Source organism: Puma concolor, chromosome A2 (assembly GCF_028749965.1).
Source record: "Puma concolor isolate L17-30 chromosome A2, mPumCon1.1.hap2, whole genome shotgun sequence".
NCBI lineage: Eukaryota > Metazoa > Chordata > Mammalia > Carnivora > Felidae > Puma > Puma concolor.
In genome coordinates, this window is record NC_141668.1 from 75,524,789 (window position 1) to 75,545,688 (window position 20,900).

Consider the following 20,900-nt stretch of genomic DNA (forward strand, 5'->3'; position numbering starts at 1 on the left):
ATGGTGTGTTCTAGCACCAACACGGTCTGTGGAAGGATTGGGTTGGAGTGTGACAAAAGAGGAGCCATCAAGGACAACTTTCACCAGTTGGAAGAATGATGTTGCCATTTATTGACAAGGGGAAACATACGGGAGGAGCAGGTCTGGGGGAAAAGATCAGGAGTTCAATTTTGGTAGTATTCAATTTGAGATGCCTACTAGAGGGCCACATGTACATGTTGAGTAGTTGCTCGAATATGCAAGTCTGGAGCCAAGAAAGGTGGGACTGGAGATAGAAATCTGGAAGCTGTCAGTGTGTAGATACTTAAATCATGAGACCGAATGAGATCATGTAGGCTCTAGGGAGTGTATGCAGATAGAAAGATCTGAGGATTATGCTCCAGGGCACTCTAAAAGTGAGAGGTCTGGCAGATGAGAACTCCACAAAGAAGTCTGAAAGGGACAGTTTAGGGAGTCAAAAGGAAAGCCATGAAAGAGTCCTGTCCTGGAATCCAAGTGAAGGAAATGTTACTAGGAAGGGATAGTAGACAGTTGTGTTGGATTCTGTTGATGGACTGAGATGAGGGCTGGGAAAAGACCAGGATGGAGACTTTGAGAACATCAGTTCCAGAGTGTTGGGCACCAAAGCCTAGTTCAGAAGGATTCACAAGAGGGGCGCCTGGGTGGCTCAGTTGGTTAAAGTGCCCAACTCTTCATTTCAGCTCAGGTCATGATCTCACGGTTCATGAGAACGAGCCCCATGACAGACTCTTAGCTGACAGTGCAGAGCCTGCTTGGGATTTCTCTCTCCCTCTCTCTATCCCTCTTCTACTTACTCTCTCTCTCCCAAAATAAATAAACTTAAAAAAAAAAAAAAAAAAGGATTCACAAGAGAATGGAAGTCTAGGAACTGGAAACAGCAAATACATTTGAACTGGGTATGTTTGTTTTATTTTTTTAATTTTTACTTATATTTATACATTTTTATTCTTATTTATTTACCTACTTTTAAGAAGACAGTGTGGAGCTACATTAATGGCATAATGTTGTTTTAGGATAATACATAGGAATGAGTAGGAAAACTTATAAACCTTAGAGCTGGAAAGGTCCTTAGGGACCACTGGGTCTCTAAATAAGAAATCAGAAATCCACAGAGACCAAGGCATTTGCCCAAAGTTGCCCAGCTAGTTACCACGTGGAGCTGAAGCTAGAACCCAGGTGGTCTGATTCCCAGTTCAGTGTTCTTCTCGCTGCATCAATTTGTTGGCCTTCTTTTACTGCAGATCTGAGTTTTGTGAATTAGCAAATGAATGTAATAAAATCAAGGACTCTCTGCTATGAAGTGTATTTTGTTCATTTACTTTGACAAGGGTAGTTCAGCTTCAATAATTTATGTAACTTGATAGTATACACAGGAGAATGCCCTGTGGTGTATTTGGGAAAAGTAATGAATTTCTTCTAAATCAGCCCTCCGTTTACTTCCCTGCAATTAAATTTCTGTGAAGAAGTGGGGCAAGGCTGTTGGGGTTTCAGGACAGAGGGAGAATGACAGGGTGCCACCGAATTAGCCAGCTTTAACTACCAGATCCCCAGGTATCACTATTCTTGCTCGATAAATTTATAATTCTCCCTTTGGTGGCACACTAACACATTACTTCTAAGTTCTGGTATTATGTAAACTGGTGAGATTTTAAGCAACAGCATAAGAAAGAAAGATATTATATTGTTAAATGTTCTTCCAAAGCAAATAAATGTCTGACATAAGCATACAACTTACTTTTTATATTAATCCATGGAACAACTGCATGCTTTGTGTAACCAAGATTCTATAACACTTGATACTCTTCTCGCAGAGTCTGATATAATAAAGTAGGCCAAGAAGGCTCTTTTAATTTATTTTTGTTCCATTTGCTCCTTTTAACCTGGCTTTGCTTCTGCTTGCATAAGTATTTTCCTTTTGTGGACATTCTTTTAAAAAAAATGCTATAAACTATCTTTAAGAATGTAGGCATTGTGGACTGAATTGTGTTTCCTCCCAAATTCGTATGTTGAAGCCTTCATCCCCAGTGTGATGGTATTTGGAGATGGGGTCTTTTGGGTGATAATTTGGGTTAGATGAGGTCGTGAGGGTGAGGCCCACATGATGACATTTGCGGCTTTGTAAGAAGAGGGAGAGAGAGAGACAGAGATCTATCTCTCTGCCATGTGAGGATATAGCAAGATGGCTTTCTGCAAGCCTGGAAGAGGCTTTGCCAGGAACAAAATATGCCAGCACCTTAATTGTGGACATCCCAGTCTCCAGAACTATGAGAAATAAATGTTAATTGTTTAAGCCCCCACAGTCTAGGTATATTTTGTTATAGCAGCCTGAGCGGACCAATACAGGGAGGTTCCTGGAATTGATGAACCTAAACCAGTACTTGGTTGCTTAACACAATCCATTCATTGGTTCTGCAACACTCCTTCCCAGGTGGACCTCCTTCCAAATCCCCTTGAAAAGGAAGCACATAAGGGTAACGCCCTTGCTGCTGCCATTTGCCAGGTGGTGAACTTTTAGAAGACTCAATACCAATGTGAAATTTAATTTGAATAATTTCTAAATATAGTCTGCAGAATATTAACCTAGATAACAGAGTCCCCGAAAGCAGTCATTTCACCTTGGTTCCCGAAGTTTCCAAAGCCTAGGAATTTTGTTTTGTAAACATGTTTACAAGGACCACCACGTTGTTCTAAATGGAAATGGCTATAGTATTTAATACTGGGATTGTCCTTTCTTGCGACTGGATTTATGCTTCATAATGATTATCTACTAGACACAGAAATAGCATTTCTGTGACTCAAAATTGTTACCGGAGGCATTTAGCAGAATCTTGCTTTAAAAATATAATGATTTTTCATCTTTATTCTCCCCCCTTCAAAAGGTTTCACTGCTCCTGATGTTTAACGTTATGCAAAGACGTGTTTCTGCCAATGAATATCGCCTTATGGTTATGCTTCTGCAAATAGCCTGCTGTGAGCTGATAAAGGGATTAATGCAGCCAAAATTCTTAATCTGTGAAATTACAAATTAAATTCTCATATTAAAAATACCACCCTGAGGTATTTTTTGTGGTTTTAATTCCCCTCTGGTGTTCTGCATACATTGTGCTTGTTAATGACGAGGACAAGGCTGTCTCCGGTGGCAGCCTGCTGCCGAGTGATAATGTGCAGGCATTTACTTACTGATAGAAACTGGATTTAACCACTGGCTGATAAACTAAGTGGCAAGTGGGTAATAAGTCCATATTAACAGAAAAGTACCACTACAGAATTCAGAATTCACAGACCATCAAAATCCTGGCTTAAACTCAATCATCGAGTCAGATGGGATTGAGATGTCACAAGGAGGAGTGATATTAAGTTACAAGTTATACTAAATAGGAAAACAAACCATATGTTTGAATTTGATGAGCCAAAAACCAATGGGCCCATTTATATCTCTTTTTCTCAGTATAGGAAGATGGATCACTAATTCACTATTTTTCCATAGAAATTTTATCTTAAAAAAAAATGGGAATAGCTAGCATAATGGTCAGTGGGTAGAGTTTTAGAAAGAAAGTAGGGCAGAGTATAGAATAAATATGGGTTGGGAATATATAAAATGTTAAGGAAGACTTACTAAGCATAAGGGGGAGTAGTGGATTAATATATCTATAGACAGTTTAGGGTAAAAAAAAAAAAGAAATTCAAATTAAATGTGGGATATCAAAAATGATTTAGGGTAGAAATACCCAGAGGAGTTGTTACTTGGGACTTAGCTGCAAAATAAAGGGTGATGTTGTCAAGGAGAATCTAATACTACAATGGGAGAAAAAGTTTAAAGTCTAGGAGATTAAATAACTTTATGTTATGTACCCATAAATAACTTTATGTTATGTATGGTAAGTATGTACCCAAGGATTAATAAATATATTATAAATATCTATGCATACATGCAGTATATTAATTTTTAAGGCAGTCAGAAAAGAGTATGGGAAGGAATATGTAGAATTGGCATTTGGAAAAGAACGCATCGCCATTGAACAAAAATGTTCTTACTGCAATAGTGTTTCGCAAAATTTCACAAGAATTCTGTTTCACACTTTGGAAGAAAGATGAGATCCTCCCAGCCATAAATCTCCCAAATATTTAAAATGTAATTGAAAAAGGCTGTGTAAATATGAACACTTTTGTAAAAACAAAACAAAAACCCACCCAGGAATGTGTTTTGTTTTAAAAAGATCCAGAGAGGAGCTGTCTGTATGAATACCAAAAGCATTTGTAGTTAAAATGAATTACAAGTCTTCGGTTCCTACATGTCAATTCAGTGCATTAGCCAATTGCCAACTCTTTGTCAGCTCACTGCATAGCAGCCGTTTTTACCGTTATTGTTACAACCAAGATGGTCTCTGAGAATCAAACAAAAATGAATCATTTCTCCTCTGTGTACTGCAGCCAGTTAAAAAGTCCTCCATGCATGAAGCACTAAATATGTAAATCATATTTTCCTTTTCCTTTATGACTGCTCAGATCATTCTTTTGGACACATACATAATCAAATACAAAGACATGCAGTTGCAGACTGCAGAGCAGAGATAGCAAAAAAAGGAATCCATTTTCTTCCTCTGTCTGGTAAGCTAGGAATTGAATGGCAGGATTCCACTAAATATATACACACATGACTCCCTTTCCCTCATTCTCTCTCTCTCTCTCAATCTCTCACTAGCCCTCCCCCAACCCCTGCATATAAATACATACACACACATATATGTGTACATGTAATGAGTATGCAAACATACATAATCTTGCATATGCACACATAAAAACATGAACATTCTATAAATATGTTACACATAGATGCCACAATGATACGGCTTCTTTGATTGGATGTTTCAGATTTGTCATACTCACTATCGGTCAGTTCCCATAGCCGTGGGGGCAGGTCACTAAAATACTCGTGGCTCAAGGCAGCCTGTGCTGATAGTCTGTTCTTTGGGGAACACTGTAGGAGCTTGGAGGCCAGATCCTCTGCATAATTCACATAGCTGAGCCTGAAAACACAAGCAAAAAAGAGAGAAATCAGACCAAACAAGAAAATCCACTAAATAAGACATAAAGTTCACCTAATTGTTTTTGGAACTTATTTATTCCTGGCCAAAAAGCAAGTTAAATTATCTGCTGAAAATAAAAAGAAGCAGAATTCATGTTGGTTCTCAGAGTATCTGTTAATTTAAACTAGCTTTTACTCTCGATATCTCCGTTTCATTGATTTAAAACATTTCTAGTATAAGTAAAGGGTTGATACTTTCAGGATAGAACAAGGTGCCGAGATAGAAAATTTCAGGAGATAATTTATCAAAGAGTTACCAGAATTTGTTCACAGAATCTACCTATTGCATACACATCTGGATACATTTATAGGAAAGTTAATACAAAATAATTAGGAGAATTAAAATAAAACTACTATTAAGTTCTCTAGTTACGAAAGTTACTTTTCCTCTAAGAATTTACATTTTCTTACATTGAATATAAAATTATTGGCATAAGTACCCTGTCACATATCAACAATCATAATATTAACATGAAGTTAACAAAGGGAATATGTATAACCCACATGGGGCTGAATTAATTCAAGATGATCATTAAAACAATGGTAGATAGAAACTATGTGTCTTAAGATTACCAAAAAAGCAGAGAAGTCAAATCTCCCATGTGGTACAACTTCCAAATGCATACCAGATCACACAGTCCAGCCCAGCCTTGGTTTTCGTGGAATCTCTATTTCACAACTCAGCACAATCAAGCTCAGATAATTAACATAAAAATGATAATAGAAGTATTCCCGATAATGGCTGACATTGATGGATAGTTGAACACGTGTCAAGCACCTTTGTAGGCACTTTCCACACACCCTTGTATTTATTTAGTTGACCAAGGGAACTCTGTTTCCATCTAATGGCAGTGCAAGTGGATTACTCAATTAGCACGTTGAGTGGATTTAAACCCATCTACAATTACTTGACTCTAAAGTGGTTTGCATTTGTTTCAGAAAATTTCTAAAGGCAACCCGTGGATTCCTGAGTGTCTGCTGTAACAAGGTGCAATAAAGGACACTGACTCTCAGAAAGAGCCAGAAAGTGTGAGGGCAAGTTGCATCTGCTGGTGAGTATTTTTTCAAAAGTCTTGAAGCTACTAAGCACATGGTCAATGAACTTTCTTCAATAACCAACAATTCTCCCCCTTCTTGTACTCAAGCTGCTCTTCAGCATTGATTTAAAATTGTTATAGGGGAGGGGAAGATTGAAAGTGAGGAAGAGGAAAGGAGGTAATGAATTCGGGGAGCAAAAGAAGCAGGGAAAGAGCAAAGAAAAATACTACTTGGAGGAACCCCCCTAAGAGGCCTCTCTAAGTCTTCATAAATGAAGGTCTTACAGATGGGTTCAGTATTTGCTGCAGTGGCTGTTTAAAAAACAACTTATCAGTGGATTGATTTTAAATGTCTCAGCCTGGAAAAGACAAATTTGTCCACAGGAAAAGGAAGCATTCTCTAAATTCTCTACAGTTTGTTTGTTTTTTTTCTCCTTTCCTTTAAGAGGGGCCACAGCCATCCATATTATTGCTTCCTCGTCCTAAGATTTTCATTATTATAAACTTCATTAACATCTTTTAAAATACCAAAGGCAAAGTTTGAGATTAGGTAAAGCTCATGGTAAAAGCTGCACTTATATTGAATTTACATTTTATATATAATCATGGTGAACACGATCATTGGTATCAATTTTACATAGCTTTGATGAAACAGAACAACAGTGCCAGACTGAGACTAGATTTGAATTTTGGGGCTTAATTCTGTTACAAGAGTGATGAACCACCTTATGTCTACAGTCCTTCCAGCTCCAATATGCAATGAATCACAATCTGTATAACTGTCGATTACATTCAGACTTAGTGCATATAATACCTAAATATAAAGAATTAACTGATATAAGACAATTCCATTTCACCTTCCCCAAATGGACTGACGTCAAACCTTAAGGTTGATGAGATAATCAAATGCTTATTTGTGATATGCAGGCTATATACAAATATTTAAATTATCACAAAATTATTTTAATTTAGAATGCTTGCTATTTCCTCATTTGCATTTCAAGAACCACTTTTATTCCAACTCTCCACATTTTCAACATCACCGTCTGTCATTTCGTGAACCACTTTCTGAGTCCATCCAAGTTGTTTGAGATATGACACTTCCAGGATACCTTATTTGGACATCTTCTCCCAAGCCATAAGTGCACGTTATCAGAATGCCAGAACGATTTGGTTGTCTTCACTTTCTATTTAAAAATCTTCCCTTGTAATTCCATTAAATTTTGTTTTATATATTCTAGAGCTAGGTAATTTAATGTGTAATAGTTTAGCATTTTTATCTTTCCCTGGTAAATTTAGTCTTTAATCTCTCTGTAGTGAACTTCTTTATTTTCAGTAAAGCTTTTGGACTAACGTTCATTTTTTTTTTCTTATATTCATTTAATGACCTCAGCTTTTGTTTAGTACTTGCCTGGTGTACCCCTTTGTCATTTTCTTACTTTTAATGTTTCCTATCCATAATTTTAAGATACCTCTTTCACAAATAGTATATAGCTGGATTTAATATTTATCCAAGGAGAAAATTTAGTCCATTTACAGTTTGTGATTACTGACATATTTGGAATTACTATTAACATCTTAATACTGCATTCTATTTTATTCTTGTGTTTTTTTCTCTTTTCCTGCCTCCTTTTAAATTGAATTTTAAAACTGAAGATCTCCATCCTCTACTTTAGAAATTACACATTCTATTTCTATCTGTTTAATGATTACTCTTAGCTTTTTCTTTCTTTCTTCTTTCTCATTTCAGTATTTATTTAGATGTTTAAACTCTTGCACTAAGTTTTTACAAGCTGATGGACACTGACAAATTGTTTTTTGTAACTGTAATTATACATTCCAGACATTATAAATATATGATTGAACATTAATACCCAGCACCAATTGTCTTACCAATTACATAAGACAAGTTGTCAACTATACAAATATTGTTACACAGATCAACAGGAAAAAAAAATATTAGACATCTACTCAATTCATTAGCAGAAACTAAATTCTCTTTTTACAAGATTGGGAGAGAAGGAAAAAGTTCACACTTTTAACAACAGAAGTTGGCAAGCAACTTCCAATAAAAATAGGAAAAAATTACAGAATTTTCAGAAATTTTATGATTAAGAATTATTTGAGCTACAAGAACAAAGCACGTTTACTTTAAAAACAAGTATTTACTAAAAGGCATATTCAATATGTCCTACACAAGACAAGCACTACTTTTTACTAAAAGCACTTAACAGCTCACTCTCACCCTTTCCACCCTCTCTTTTAACTTGCATCCCAAAGTGCAAACATTCAATTAACTTTAAGACGTTTCTGTCTGGAGACGTTAAAGATATGTGCTTCTGTTACAATGTGGACTTTATGCGAACTTTTCAACCAGAGGTTTGTGATTTTCAAAATGGAGGTTTTCATAATAACACAAAATGAGATTTATAGAAAGATGTTAAAAAATCATTATAAGACTTGGTTAAAAGCCAACAAAATCAGTGGTTACACAACCTGATGAATACCATTTTAAATGTGAGAGACATAAACATAAAGTAGCAGGCAAATAGCCATATGGGCCCTACCGTCAATGTGTGAAATGACTGAAGGGATAAACCACAGAAGATCTAGATTGTTTTCCGTAGTTCTTGAATTTTAATTTTGTAGATATTAATAACATTCAAGTATCGTGGCTGGGTATTTTGGCACCCAATCTCTTACAATTTTTTATATATTGATAAAATTCTGGCATGTGAATAGATGTGAAGAAGACTTATAACTCAAACTGCACGCTTTCAGGAAAGGTCAACTGATAAAAACTGATAAGCATGTTTTAAATGCTGAACAGCAAGAATCCTTTGCTAAGTTTCCAAACAGGCCGATGATAATCCAAACACAGAGGCTGCAACTCTGCCAAGCTTGAAGCCTGATAAAACTGCTTATCAATACTCCTATGAAAGCTTCATTAGATTTATCATTCACCAAGCTTATGTGTTGGCTAATAATGTATGATAAACTGGGTCCTGTCTTAAGCTCCATTTCCAAGGCAATACCATCAGTAGACCAGTTTTATTGACTGTAGCCGCAGTTTTTATGACTACTGGTATCTATGAAGTACAGCTAGATTTTAGGACAAAAAGTTGCTTGCTTTTAAAAGCTCTAATTTGTCTAATAAACTTTGCTGCACCTTTATATTTCATGCCACCTTCAATTAGTGCTAGGACAACCAGATTAGAGCTCTCCCAAGACCCCCAACATGATGACAGTGACACAACAGCCAGGTTCTTCAAGAAATGTCATTTTTATGAAACCTAACAGGTCCTCAACAGCCTGTCTGGATGGTAGTGCACCACCCCCAGATGGTCAGTCCAGGACCTGGATGCCTTCTTTCTCTACAAGAGCAGTGTGGTCAGGTTGCTTCACATATCCTTACTATGTGGTAATGCCAGACTTTTTAAGTTTCTCTATAAATTTGTTTAGGGTCACACTGCTTAGACTGTCCAGTGTATGACTTCACAAGAGTTGGTCAGTTCATCTGAGCCATATGTAGTTAAAAAACACTCAACCGGATTATGAGAAATTAAAAAAAAAGAATATAGAATATAGAAGTGATGTAAAGAAACTGTAGTCTACTTCAATATACTAACTATACTTGGAACTCTCCGTGCTTTGAGTGAGAAGTTGGGAGTAATGGGAAATGAAATGAACCCCCAAGCTAGCAGCAGCAATTTTTTAATCCAGTAATGAGGCAAGAGAAAGGAAGTTCCCCCAGGTTTAGCCCATCTAGGTCAGAAAGCTTGTAAAATGCTTTCCTGATTTTAAACCCACCCTCCTGTGTCCTAGTTAACTCGTCTCATGGAGCTTCTTGGTGGAACAGTAATGAATTTCTATAGTTCACTTGTATGTACAGAGGTTGTGCTGTGTTCTTAACAGGTCTCCACTGCCCTTCAGAACTTAATAAATATGTGACCAAGAGCACCACAGAGCTGCCCAATCTGCAGTCAGGGGTGTCCTCTTTTGGGGTCAGTTGGTTTTGTTTCGTTTTTGTTTTTTACCATCAAGGATCTCAGAAGAACCTTCCACACTTTACACCTTCACCCTCAGTTCTAGTGGGCAGCTCCTTAACTTTTGAACATTTCTCTTTAACTGCTTAACGTTTAAACTGTAGCTTCACCTTCCTGCTGAATGATACAAGAACATGGGAACACCTCACTTCTTGTGATACTAGTCCCATGTTTCATGTGGGATTGTCTCATATTTTATTCCTATTTTCTGTGATTTTCAAAAACACACATATTAAATGCCGCTATTGTTATTATTACTTAGATTTACTGATGTTTATAACTTATTTAATCACCTTTCTTTTCATGTTTCATACGTTCCTTCTCTTCCTTAGTTTTTTTGTATATAAAATATACATGTCAGAAGTTCTTTCCACGATGAAAGAACTTAGTGGCAAATTCTCTCCGTTTTGTTTTCATACAGGATAATAGTTTCGCTGCAGATATAACTGCAGGTTCAAAGCCTTTCCCCCTAACTCTGAAGATATTATTTCACTGGCTTCTGTTGTTGCCGCTGCCAGCTCTTATCTTCCTCCTTTTAGGATTGCAGTGTAAGGTGTTCTTTTGATTTCACCTGCTTGGTATTCAGTGTTTCCTGAATATGAGGCTTCATGTCTTTCAACAATCCTGGAAAAAATCTCAGTCATTACTTTTCTTTTTATTTCTTTAGTTTTTTTTAAACGTTTATTTATTTTTGAGACAGAGAGAGAAAGAGCATGAATGGGGGAAGGTCAGAGAGAGAGAGAGAGGGAGACACAGAATCTGAAACAGGCTCCAGGCTCTGAGCTGTCAGCACAGAGCCCGACGCAGGGCTTGAACTCATGAACTGCGAGATCATGACCTGAGCCAAAGTCCGGCGTTCAACCAACTGAGCCAAGCAGGCACCCCATTAGTCATTACTTTTCAAATATTGCTTATCCCCATTCTCTCCCTTCTCTCATTTTGTAACCACAACGTAATGCCATCTTCCAAAATTTTCCGTGCCTTTACTTGTTCTTTCATATTTTCCTTCTGTCCCTCCCAGTGCTCTCCATTCTGAGCAATTACTTCAGAGCTATCTTCCAGTTCAACTAATTCTCTAATAAGCTGCATCTAATAGGCTGTTTTCCTTGTTCATTTTGTTTTTAGAAGTTCTTTTTAAGTCTTTGACAAATATGTGTGTCCAGTTTTGATGACTTCTTGTTCAAGTTTTAGATTTGATCTTTTCTTTCTTTATAGCATTTTAAATATAGCTATGCTCTATGTCTCATAATTTCCAATATCTGAGGTTCTGGGTGAGGTGGCCAATTTTGTTGCTTTTGCTACTGACCCTCACTCACAATGACTTTTTCTCAGATGTTTTATAATTCTGGATTGTGAGCTCATGCTTGGCTAATGTTAATCTGTGGGAATCCTGAGGGGACTGGGTTGAGAATATCTTTCTCCATAGGGATTTTCTTTTGCTTCTGCCAAGAGCCCTGAGGCTCTCTTAACACTTAGGCACTCCAAGTTCTTTCTGTTGGCTTCTGCAACCATGTGAGTTCTGTAAATTTAAATCTAAAATTCTAGAATTTTCAGGGGACTTTTTCATCCCCATCCAGAGCCAAGGCCAACACAGTTGTCCTTGCCAGTCTCTCAGCTGGAAGCAGATGTTTTTCAGCCAGCCCATTACTGAGGTTGAAGTGTTTTGAGTGTCTTGACTATGTGGGGAATCTGGATTCCTATGCTGTGCCTTTCTCAGGCCCAAAGCTTTGTTTCCTGACCCCGAAATGGTTCTGCGTTCCTGTTTTAACAGTATCTCCAGGGTAGCCGCAACTTTAATACTTACTTATCACTCTGGTTTCTTCATTCTTGATGCCTGGAGATTTCACTTAATGTTATGTTGGTTCAGCTATACATATGCATTTGAAAGCATGTGCTTGTTGTGTCTTCTCCAGCATTTTAGGTCAATTTTTGTGCTAGTAGGAGAGACTTGTCCCTGCCATAAGCATTTATTTATAATCTTTTCAATCTAATTAGTTACTATAAAATCATCTATACTTGTAATGTTTAGGACTTTCTCTCTGGAATCACTATATCAGTGTTGTTTCCCTACTTAAAAACAAACAAACAAACAAACAAACAAAACAACAATTACTTCTTTTACATCACCTCTATGAAGCCTCAAAATCAGCTAACTGAAGTTTTAGGCGAATGTTCTTTCACCACTCAACTTTATATGTCAGTCTCAAATGCACTGCCTAAATGAAAGAAGCCAAAGGCTACATACATACTCAATAATTCCACTTATATGACATTCTGGAAAAGGCAAAATTATAGAAATTAAAGAGTGGTTGTCAGAAGCTGGGTGTGGGAAGGGTTAACAAAGGGCACAAGAGAATTTTCTCAGATGGTTCTACATCTTGATTATGAAGGATGGACATTAGGCCATCTAGAGATGTGAGATGGTAGGATCAGGGGAACTCGCCAAGGAAATTCAGCAGAGGGAAGAGTGCAGAGAGATGAGTTGTTGCAGATTGTCACCAGGAACATTCAACCCTTAGGGGTGGACAGCTGACTCTTGTGAGTGGCTGACATCAGGACTTCCATGTCTCGGCAGGGGGCGGTGTGCAATGGCTCAGGGGATGTCCTGACAAATGGGGAGGTGCTCCTGCCAGTGGTGAGGCCTTCCCACTGACTTCAGTGCTTGATCCCACGTCACCAAGCGGGGACCGGCCTCTGGCTGTCAGACTGTGCCTATCAGCTGGGAGGGTGGATTCAGGGAGCTCCATGTTCATGAAGGGTCACATAAACATGGTAGGGTATGGGGGACAGAGGAATTTCATGTTCATTCCATATTCATTTTTAAAAAGTAAAAGATGTTTTTTGTTTGTGGAAACTCTCTGAAAAACCTAAGGAATTTTAAAATTATAAATCTAGATGACAATGAAAAGAAACAATCTCTACTGAATTCAGAATGTGTGTGGAGAGCACCTTATGAGTAAGTTTCAAACAAATGCTTTTAGTATAGTTGAAAATAATGGTATGTTGCTATTCTAATCATAATGAATATTTTTCACTTTCCTAGTTCTTATCCATACCCACACAACACACACACACACACACACACACACACACACACACACACACACACACACACACAACTTTACTTGCATTAAAAAGAAAGATATGAAAGAAGGTGACATGAAGAGTAAATGACTGCCTCAGACCAGGGGTATGGAGCAGGATGTTTCCTTTATTCCATGTGCTGGTCAGTTTCTGAACCCCAAGAATGAGGAAGATGAAACACATGGTCTTTGAAGGCTGTCTAGCTCTAAGGTTATATGCCCCCCAATCTAGGAAGAACCTCATTGTGAGCTAGACACAGGGAGGGTTAGCATAGCCACACTTGTCTGCTATCACGAACCTACCAGAATGTCCCCACCTTGTCACCAGTGAGATGATCTAACGTGCCTCTCTTCACTCAACCTGTCAACTAACTGCCTTGAAAGCTCACCTAAGTTTCTAAGTCATCCTGAAAACAAAGAGCAAAGTGAATCCGAGTGTTTTGCCAGATTAAAGGAGACTGATAAAGTGGAGAAGACAGAAATGAAGGTGAAGGATGAATATGATGGGGCAGAAAAGAGACAGAGTGGAGCTATGGTGAGGCAGCAAGGGCTACTTCCTATAAGGCATGATTCCCAGTGTAGCCTGGGAATAGGACATCTGCTGAATGACTGAGTGTTTATGTGAGGACACAGTATATCGACTATTACACTTATAGAAACTTTACCTGAGAAACATGCATATAAAAAGCAATCAGTTTTGAGCAAAAACATCTTAAGGTCAAGTCCCAGTCCTTAAGGTACATCTTCAAAGTATACATCTCTTAGGGGTGCCTGGGTGGCTCAGTCAGTTAAGTGTCTGACTTTGGCTCAGGTCATGATCTTGCAGTTCATGAGTTTGAGCCCTGTGTCAGGCTCTGTGCTGACAGCTCAGAGCCTGGAGCCTGCTTCAGATTGTGTCTCCCTCTCTCTCTTTCCTTCAATTTTCTCTCTCTCCCTTTCTTTCCTCTTTTTCTTTCTTTCAGTGAGAAGGAAATTGGTTCTTGTCTTTTTAAAGGTACATCAAACTAGCAGAACAAGTTTTTTTTTGGTTTTTTTTTTTTTTTTTTTTTACACACTGTAATTTGAAGACACTTCCTCTAAAATTAATGATACATCTGCTTTTGGAACAACTAAGACAAGTCACATTTTGTCACCTTCCAAATATCTCTATAAAAATCTTCACTGGGATTTATTAATATTTTAGCTAATGAAAACTAGACATACAAAGTAGAGATGTAATAGGTTCCATCTATTTAGAGCATTCAATGGAGATACTACCTTCTATATAACAGTTGAAGAGGAAGTAAAAGGGAACAAAAATTTCTAGACTATTCCTTCCTGCATTCTATGATGGCACAGAACTACATACACTGTGGGCCTGTATGTGGAGCATTCTATGTGCTTGGTCTCACAGGAAATAGAGCAACCCGAGTGAGATGCTGAAGGTCTCTATATTCACGCTTGACTCACTCACTGTCACTCTTCACAGGGCAAAGCTGGGGCCCTGGGTCCTTTCATTTGACAGTGCACATACTGTCACTGTGGCAAAGATGCCAATGTGGGCATTGGCCACTGGATTATACAGCAATTAATCTCTTGCAAATGATTTGTGAAGAAGCCCACCCACCCATAAAGGCAGGCTGTTTCCTCAACTGTACTGACCAGGACTGTCAGATGCAGTATTCTTTCTTGTCTGCACATCAAAAGCAGAATGCTCATTTAATTACCTTCTTATCAAAGCTTTTGACTTAGAGGGAGGACTGTGGTCATAAAACTGCTCTGATTTTTCAAAAAGTGACTTATGTTTAGAAAATAGGCTTAAATTTATTCATTTTGCAAAGAGGGGTCAGTAATTTGTCAAGCAGAGCATGAAGGAAACCCCTGACATTGGAATAAACTTTTGGGGAAGATAAAAACTAATAAGGAAAGGTTTAAGCCTGGGCAGTGAACTTCTCAACCCCAGGTGCTAGGCTGTGCAATGAAAAGAGAGGCAAGACTCTTAGTTACATTAATACTGAACACAGAGTTATTTAATGCTGAGACTTCCTTTGTCAATGCACTGCTATAGAAAAAAAAATTTAATGAGATTCCTCCCCTCAAGGTAAGCAGATAACATTTTAATATCAGTTTCCATAAATAGGTTGTGTTTTGTTGTGCATAGAAAATTGTTCAGTTCTCATTCATTTATTCTGGTGAAACTGTTTAATGACACAATCTCCCATGGAAGACCCTCATTCCTATAGTGGTCAGTTCACCTGACCGTCAAAATATTGTATCATAATAATGTTATAGATAAGGAACTCTACAGTTTACAAAATGCTTTCACATGTATTATTTTATTTGATCTAGATAATCAAAGGGTCAAAATGAAGAGTATCTAGGTTTGTGACTCTTGAGTCTTAGTGTCCATTACATGTCACACCAAAGATTTAGTACTAATACCATACATGCCTACACACCTACAAGATGTGTGTTACCAAGTTGGTAAGAGGGTTATTGGGTTATTTTAAAGTTTTCCTTACGGAAACCTGACATTTTTCTATATTTCTCTTTTTTCTATAATTCTGAACTCTATTTCTGTAGAAATACTCTTTCTATATTCTTGTTAACACCCGCATGGCCCAATATTAAATAAAGACAACAAAGAGAGTCCAGCTTTTACATGGATAAGATGAATAGAGCCCAAAGTTAGTCATGTTAATTCATACTTCTCAGTCTCTCCTTCATCTCTAACCCTTACTCAATACATAGTTGCTATTACAGTAAACTCTATCTGGTGGAAAAGTACACAAAATGCTGGAGAGTCCTCAGCAGGATATGAATCAATCAAGTTCTTGAAAACACTACCACTGACACTCAAGAGTATTATAAATGCCAAAAAAGTGGACCAGAAAGAGGAAAATATTAAATTCTTGTCTTGGACTTTAGAGCTTAGTTAGATAATATTTATCCCAAATTTCCTAGCTTTGATTTTATTTATTACTATTTTCTACCCTCCCTGGAAAACAAACGTCTTTGCGATGTTTAAGTTCACTCCAAAATCATATAAAAAGTGGTCTGGCTTTTACAAATTGGTTAATTTATCACATGATTATACTAGCCTTTCCTAGGTACTCATATGAAGCTATAGATTATACTTAGCATTTCCCATGTACTAATATGAAGCTATAGATTTTCATGTTTACATTTTATACATCTACTGATACAGATATAAAATATTCGTGGAGATAAACTAAGTGAACCTCTTGCTATATTATTTTCAACAAAAGCTATTGTGTATTTAAGCTTATTTTTACTTAACTACTACAAAGACAGACCATGCTTTCATTTAACCTGTTTATACAAAGGAGATGGTTAACTAGTTCACTACATTATTTTTGCAGACATTCTATGTTAATTTCCTCTCCAATTCTTCTCAGTGCCTAGTAGCAGTTACTTTTTTTAGTTGTAAAGTCTTATTCATTTATTTATTTATTTATAATTTTTTTAATGTTTATTTATTTTTGAGAGACAGGAGAGAGAGCACAAGCAGGAGAGGGGCAGAGAGAGACAGGGAGACATAGAATCTGAAGCAGGCTCTAGGCTCCAAGCTGTTAACACAGAGCCCCACACAGGGCTCGAATCCATGGACCATGAGATCATGACCTGAGCCAAAGTTGAACACTTAACCAACTGAACCACCCAGGTGCCCTGTAAAGTTTTATTTTTTAATAGCTTATATGTAACTCATATGTACTCAACCTCTAATTCTGTCTAAATAATATAATTTTTAAAAATTTTTTCTAAGATTTGTTAGAGCTCACCAAACATTGACATTTTTCTTCTATAGGAATGGTACAAACCTGTCAGGCATTATACTTGTACCTCAGTTATGTTTTAGAAAAGATTCATAGTTTTAGTGGACTAGTGATTATATGATTCTATGCTTTTGTTGAGTATTTTACTTTAATAATGTGGTTTACAGCAGAAGAGGCACAAATAATTACTTTTTAATCCTCTGACTGAAGGACATGAGAGAAAAGGATACTTTATTTCAATAAAAGAAATGAGTAAAAATATATTAATAATAACTAACCCTTGTAAACAGAAGGATAAAACTTACAGAATACTTAAAATTCTAAACTCACAAGTCAGTATAGAATACCCACAAAACCCAAAGGATGTGCATTCAACAGAATTGATTTTCAACATCCAAGTTATTTTGTTTATTGTTATATCCAATCATAAACACTAGACCTTCATAACCACACAACCATAACCACATGACCTTCCCTGTGTGGAATTCCATTGTTAGCTCAAGGACATCAGGCAACTTGTAACCTTTCCAACTTCCGATTATAGATCAGGATAAAATTAATAACTCTCTTCTACTTCACAGGACTGCTGTGAAGATTGACCTTTGCTTACCATAACTTGCTTAAATAGATCATCAGATTATTTTACCTGTTTCAGAAATTTTCAAAATGTCTTTATGAAATCAAGAGTGAAGCAAATTGTTAATGAATGTTCTACCCTTGTGACATTTTTGACATTTATGCTATTTAGACAATAAAGATGATCCAATTTTCCTGAATTCTAAGTGACTGATTATAGCACTGTTTCTTCTGAAAAAGACAATTCTCATTTTTGATGATAAAAGATTGCATCGGGAGTTTAAATTCAAATCTTCATTTATAAAAAGAATTAATGCATACAATAAAAAATTAATGTATATTAAACCTTAGCAATGGCTTTATGTTTTACATTTCAGATAGATATGTTCTAAATATTTAGTCCAAATTATATGGACAGTATGAAAAACATTTTGACTACAAAAGGCTGCAAAACTGTTTAACTTATTGGTGCATCTATATTATGTTAAATTGAGTTAATGGAAACTGGTTAACTTCACAGCCTTTTATTCCTCAGAAACCCTATGGAAGTTACAAATCTCATCATCAGAGGCAGTTTTGGAAGCTGATATCTGCTTCACTAGAATGGAACGGTGCATCCTCTGACTATAAACAGTGCTAAAAATAGCTCCCAAAAGGTATCATTTTGCGTGATATTATTTCACCAAAAGAGAAGAAAAATATATCTTTAATCCTGAACAAAACCTCTTCAAAGTTTATGTTCTCAATAAACCTTTCACTGAAAACTGCAAATATAACGTAGTAATGCAATAAATGCCCTAACAAATATATCAGATTTTTCACTTAATGCTTTTTACAGGCTTAAACCAAATGGAGTAAAAGGAAATCACCTTTTACAGTCTGACTCCTACAGGAAGAATGCCTTGCTGTTACGCTTTTTAAAGAAGGCATGGTGAATTTATATCAATTTTGGTGAATCTTGGGGCTTGATAAAAGAAAGAAAAATACCAGCACAGTTAACATTCCACAGAACTCACTTCACATGTTTATTTCCTTAGAGACTGGACATGATCCAAAATATTAAGAAAAACATAAAAAGAAAAAAAAATGAAGGTAAAAGCTGTACAATTTAGCACCCATGCTAATATAGATGTTCCCTTATTCCTTAAAAAAAATGTCATCTTGTAGACTAAGGGTATTATATGGTTAGGATTAGAGAAAAATCACTAAAACCAGTGCTCCCATTTAAATCAATACGAAAGAAAATTTGGTTAGGTCAGAGCTTATTATGGGTTGTTGAATTTTAGTTAAGGCAAATGAACACTATATTTTCTGGGGATTCTAACTTCAGCTTCTTTATTTTATATTGCAGATATTGCATCTGGTCTTGAAAATATATGACTTCATTATGATGTGAAAAAGAACTGTATGCTTATGTCCAAAACAAGAATTGGGTTAGACCTGTCAAATATTTGGACATCCTTTATAAAGGGCCTGATGATCCTTGGGAAGAAAAGTCAAAATATCTTTCAGTGTTTATTGCTCTTGCAAGGAGCCTCCCATCTTCCCTGTCAGAGTGTTTCTTCTAGACTCTACTCTGAATCACTTGCCTGTTGAACTATCTGATGCCCCCTGATTATCACAAACGACGTGACCAGCCAGCAAATGACACCCTTGTTCTAAATACTGTGGGCAAGTATACAAAGGAGGACAGAGCATTTGTGGATCATTTACTATGTGCTAGAGACTCTTTGCACTGTCTATTCCGCATGCTGAGCCATGAGATGATCATCACTGTCCCTCCTTACATGTGAGGAAACTGAGGCTCAGAAAGGAGGAGCAGCACAGCCAAGGTCACACAGCAAAGTCAGGGGCAGAGCATGTTATGTGCCTCAACTGCTGATGCTCTCTCCTGTGCATCATCCTTCTGAAGGCTTGATTTGTACCTTTTTTTCCTCATTATAAAAGTAAGACACAGTCAGTCTAGAGAATTCAGAAAATCCTGAAACAAGTAAAGGAAAATAAAAACATCTCCTAAGTCTACAATCTGGAAGTAATGAGTTTTTATCAGTTAGATGTGTTTACTCCTGTGTGTATAGGTCTGAGCAAATATAGCATTTTACTGCTTTGTAATTTTTATCACCTTATATGATAAAATTTTACATGATAAAATTTTCTTTCAAAACCTGAATTTTAAAAGCTCTCTTTAAACCCCTGAAAGTCAAACTCAAATTCATATTGAGGTCATATTAGCTTTTTGTTTTCCCTCTAGTGAAGAAAAAAAGATTACTGCCAACAAATTTGGACATCCATAAATATTTTTTTCCTGTTGAGGGTGTATGCTTTTTTTTTAAACCATGGGGTATTTACTTTTCAATCACTATTCCCTAAATATTATAGTTAGTTTTACCAAATCTCCATATGGAAAAACACGATTGTAGGCATTTTATATGAGGTCAAGTCCTGGTGATGCATTCAGCTTCATGACTGTCATACTGGGATGCTAGGATGAAATCTTTTTTTTTCACTTTACTACACAGCTCTCCTTTTAATATACTGCACTTGTTTTCACAATGTTTCCTGCACCAAGAACTTCCATTAAGAGGAGAAAATAAGACCTCAAGGATAGGGGAAAAACTATTGGTATTTCTTGCATACTCATGGGTACAGATGTAGAAGTTAGGTGGGAATTAAAATCAGTATTTATTATCACAGTTTCTGAGGTGCAAGAATCCTAGGGCAGCTTAACTGGGTAATTCTGGCTCAGGATCTCTCACAAGGTTGCAGTCAAGTTTATGTCCAGAGCCAGTCATTTGAAGCTTGATTGGGCTTGGTGAATCCCCTCCCAGTATGGCTCACTCGCATGGCTGTTGGCAAGAGGTCTTAGGTCCTCACCATGTGGGTCTTTTCATAGGGCTGTTCACATGACATGGCAGCTGGCTTCTGCAGAGCCAGTGATTAGAGAGAAAGGGGGGCAGTCAGAGCTAAGGAAGGAGCTGAAGTCTTTTACAACCTAACTCAAACACTAATGTGCCATCACTTCTGCCCTATGCTATTGGTCACCAAGACCAAACCTGGTACAAGGTGGGAAAGACTACCCAAGGGTGGAAAGACCAAAAGACAGGGATGACTGGGGGCCCTGTGGGGGTTACTGAACCATGCTGATGATTATAAAAGGTGTCTAGGTTTTTAAAAATTGTATATATATATATATATATATATATATATATATATATATATGCTAAAATTTGTCATTTTAAGCATTTTCATGTATGCATTTCAGTGGCATTAATTAC

The 20,900-nt window shown here is 36.9% G+C and overlaps 1 protein-coding gene across 8 annotated transcripts in view; it reads right to left on the bottom strand.

Annotated features, from left to right (window-relative positions):
• The window catches only part of CDK14 (cyclin dependent kinase 14), a 638,124-nt gene that overhangs the window by 107,488 nt on the left and 509,736 nt on the right, over positions 1 to 20,900 (bottom strand). For all 8 annotated transcript variants that reach the window (XR_015247658.1, XM_025929509.2, XM_086696604.1 and 5 more), the window contains one exon: positions 4,909 to 5,048. Coding sequence is in view for 7 of the 8 variants with exons in the window: in XM_025929509.2 (XP_025785294.2) it covers positions 4,909 to 5,048 (140 nt within the window). In the remaining variant the exon portion in view is untranslated. The remainder of the gene's footprint in view (positions 1 to 4,908; positions 5,049 to 20,900) is intronic.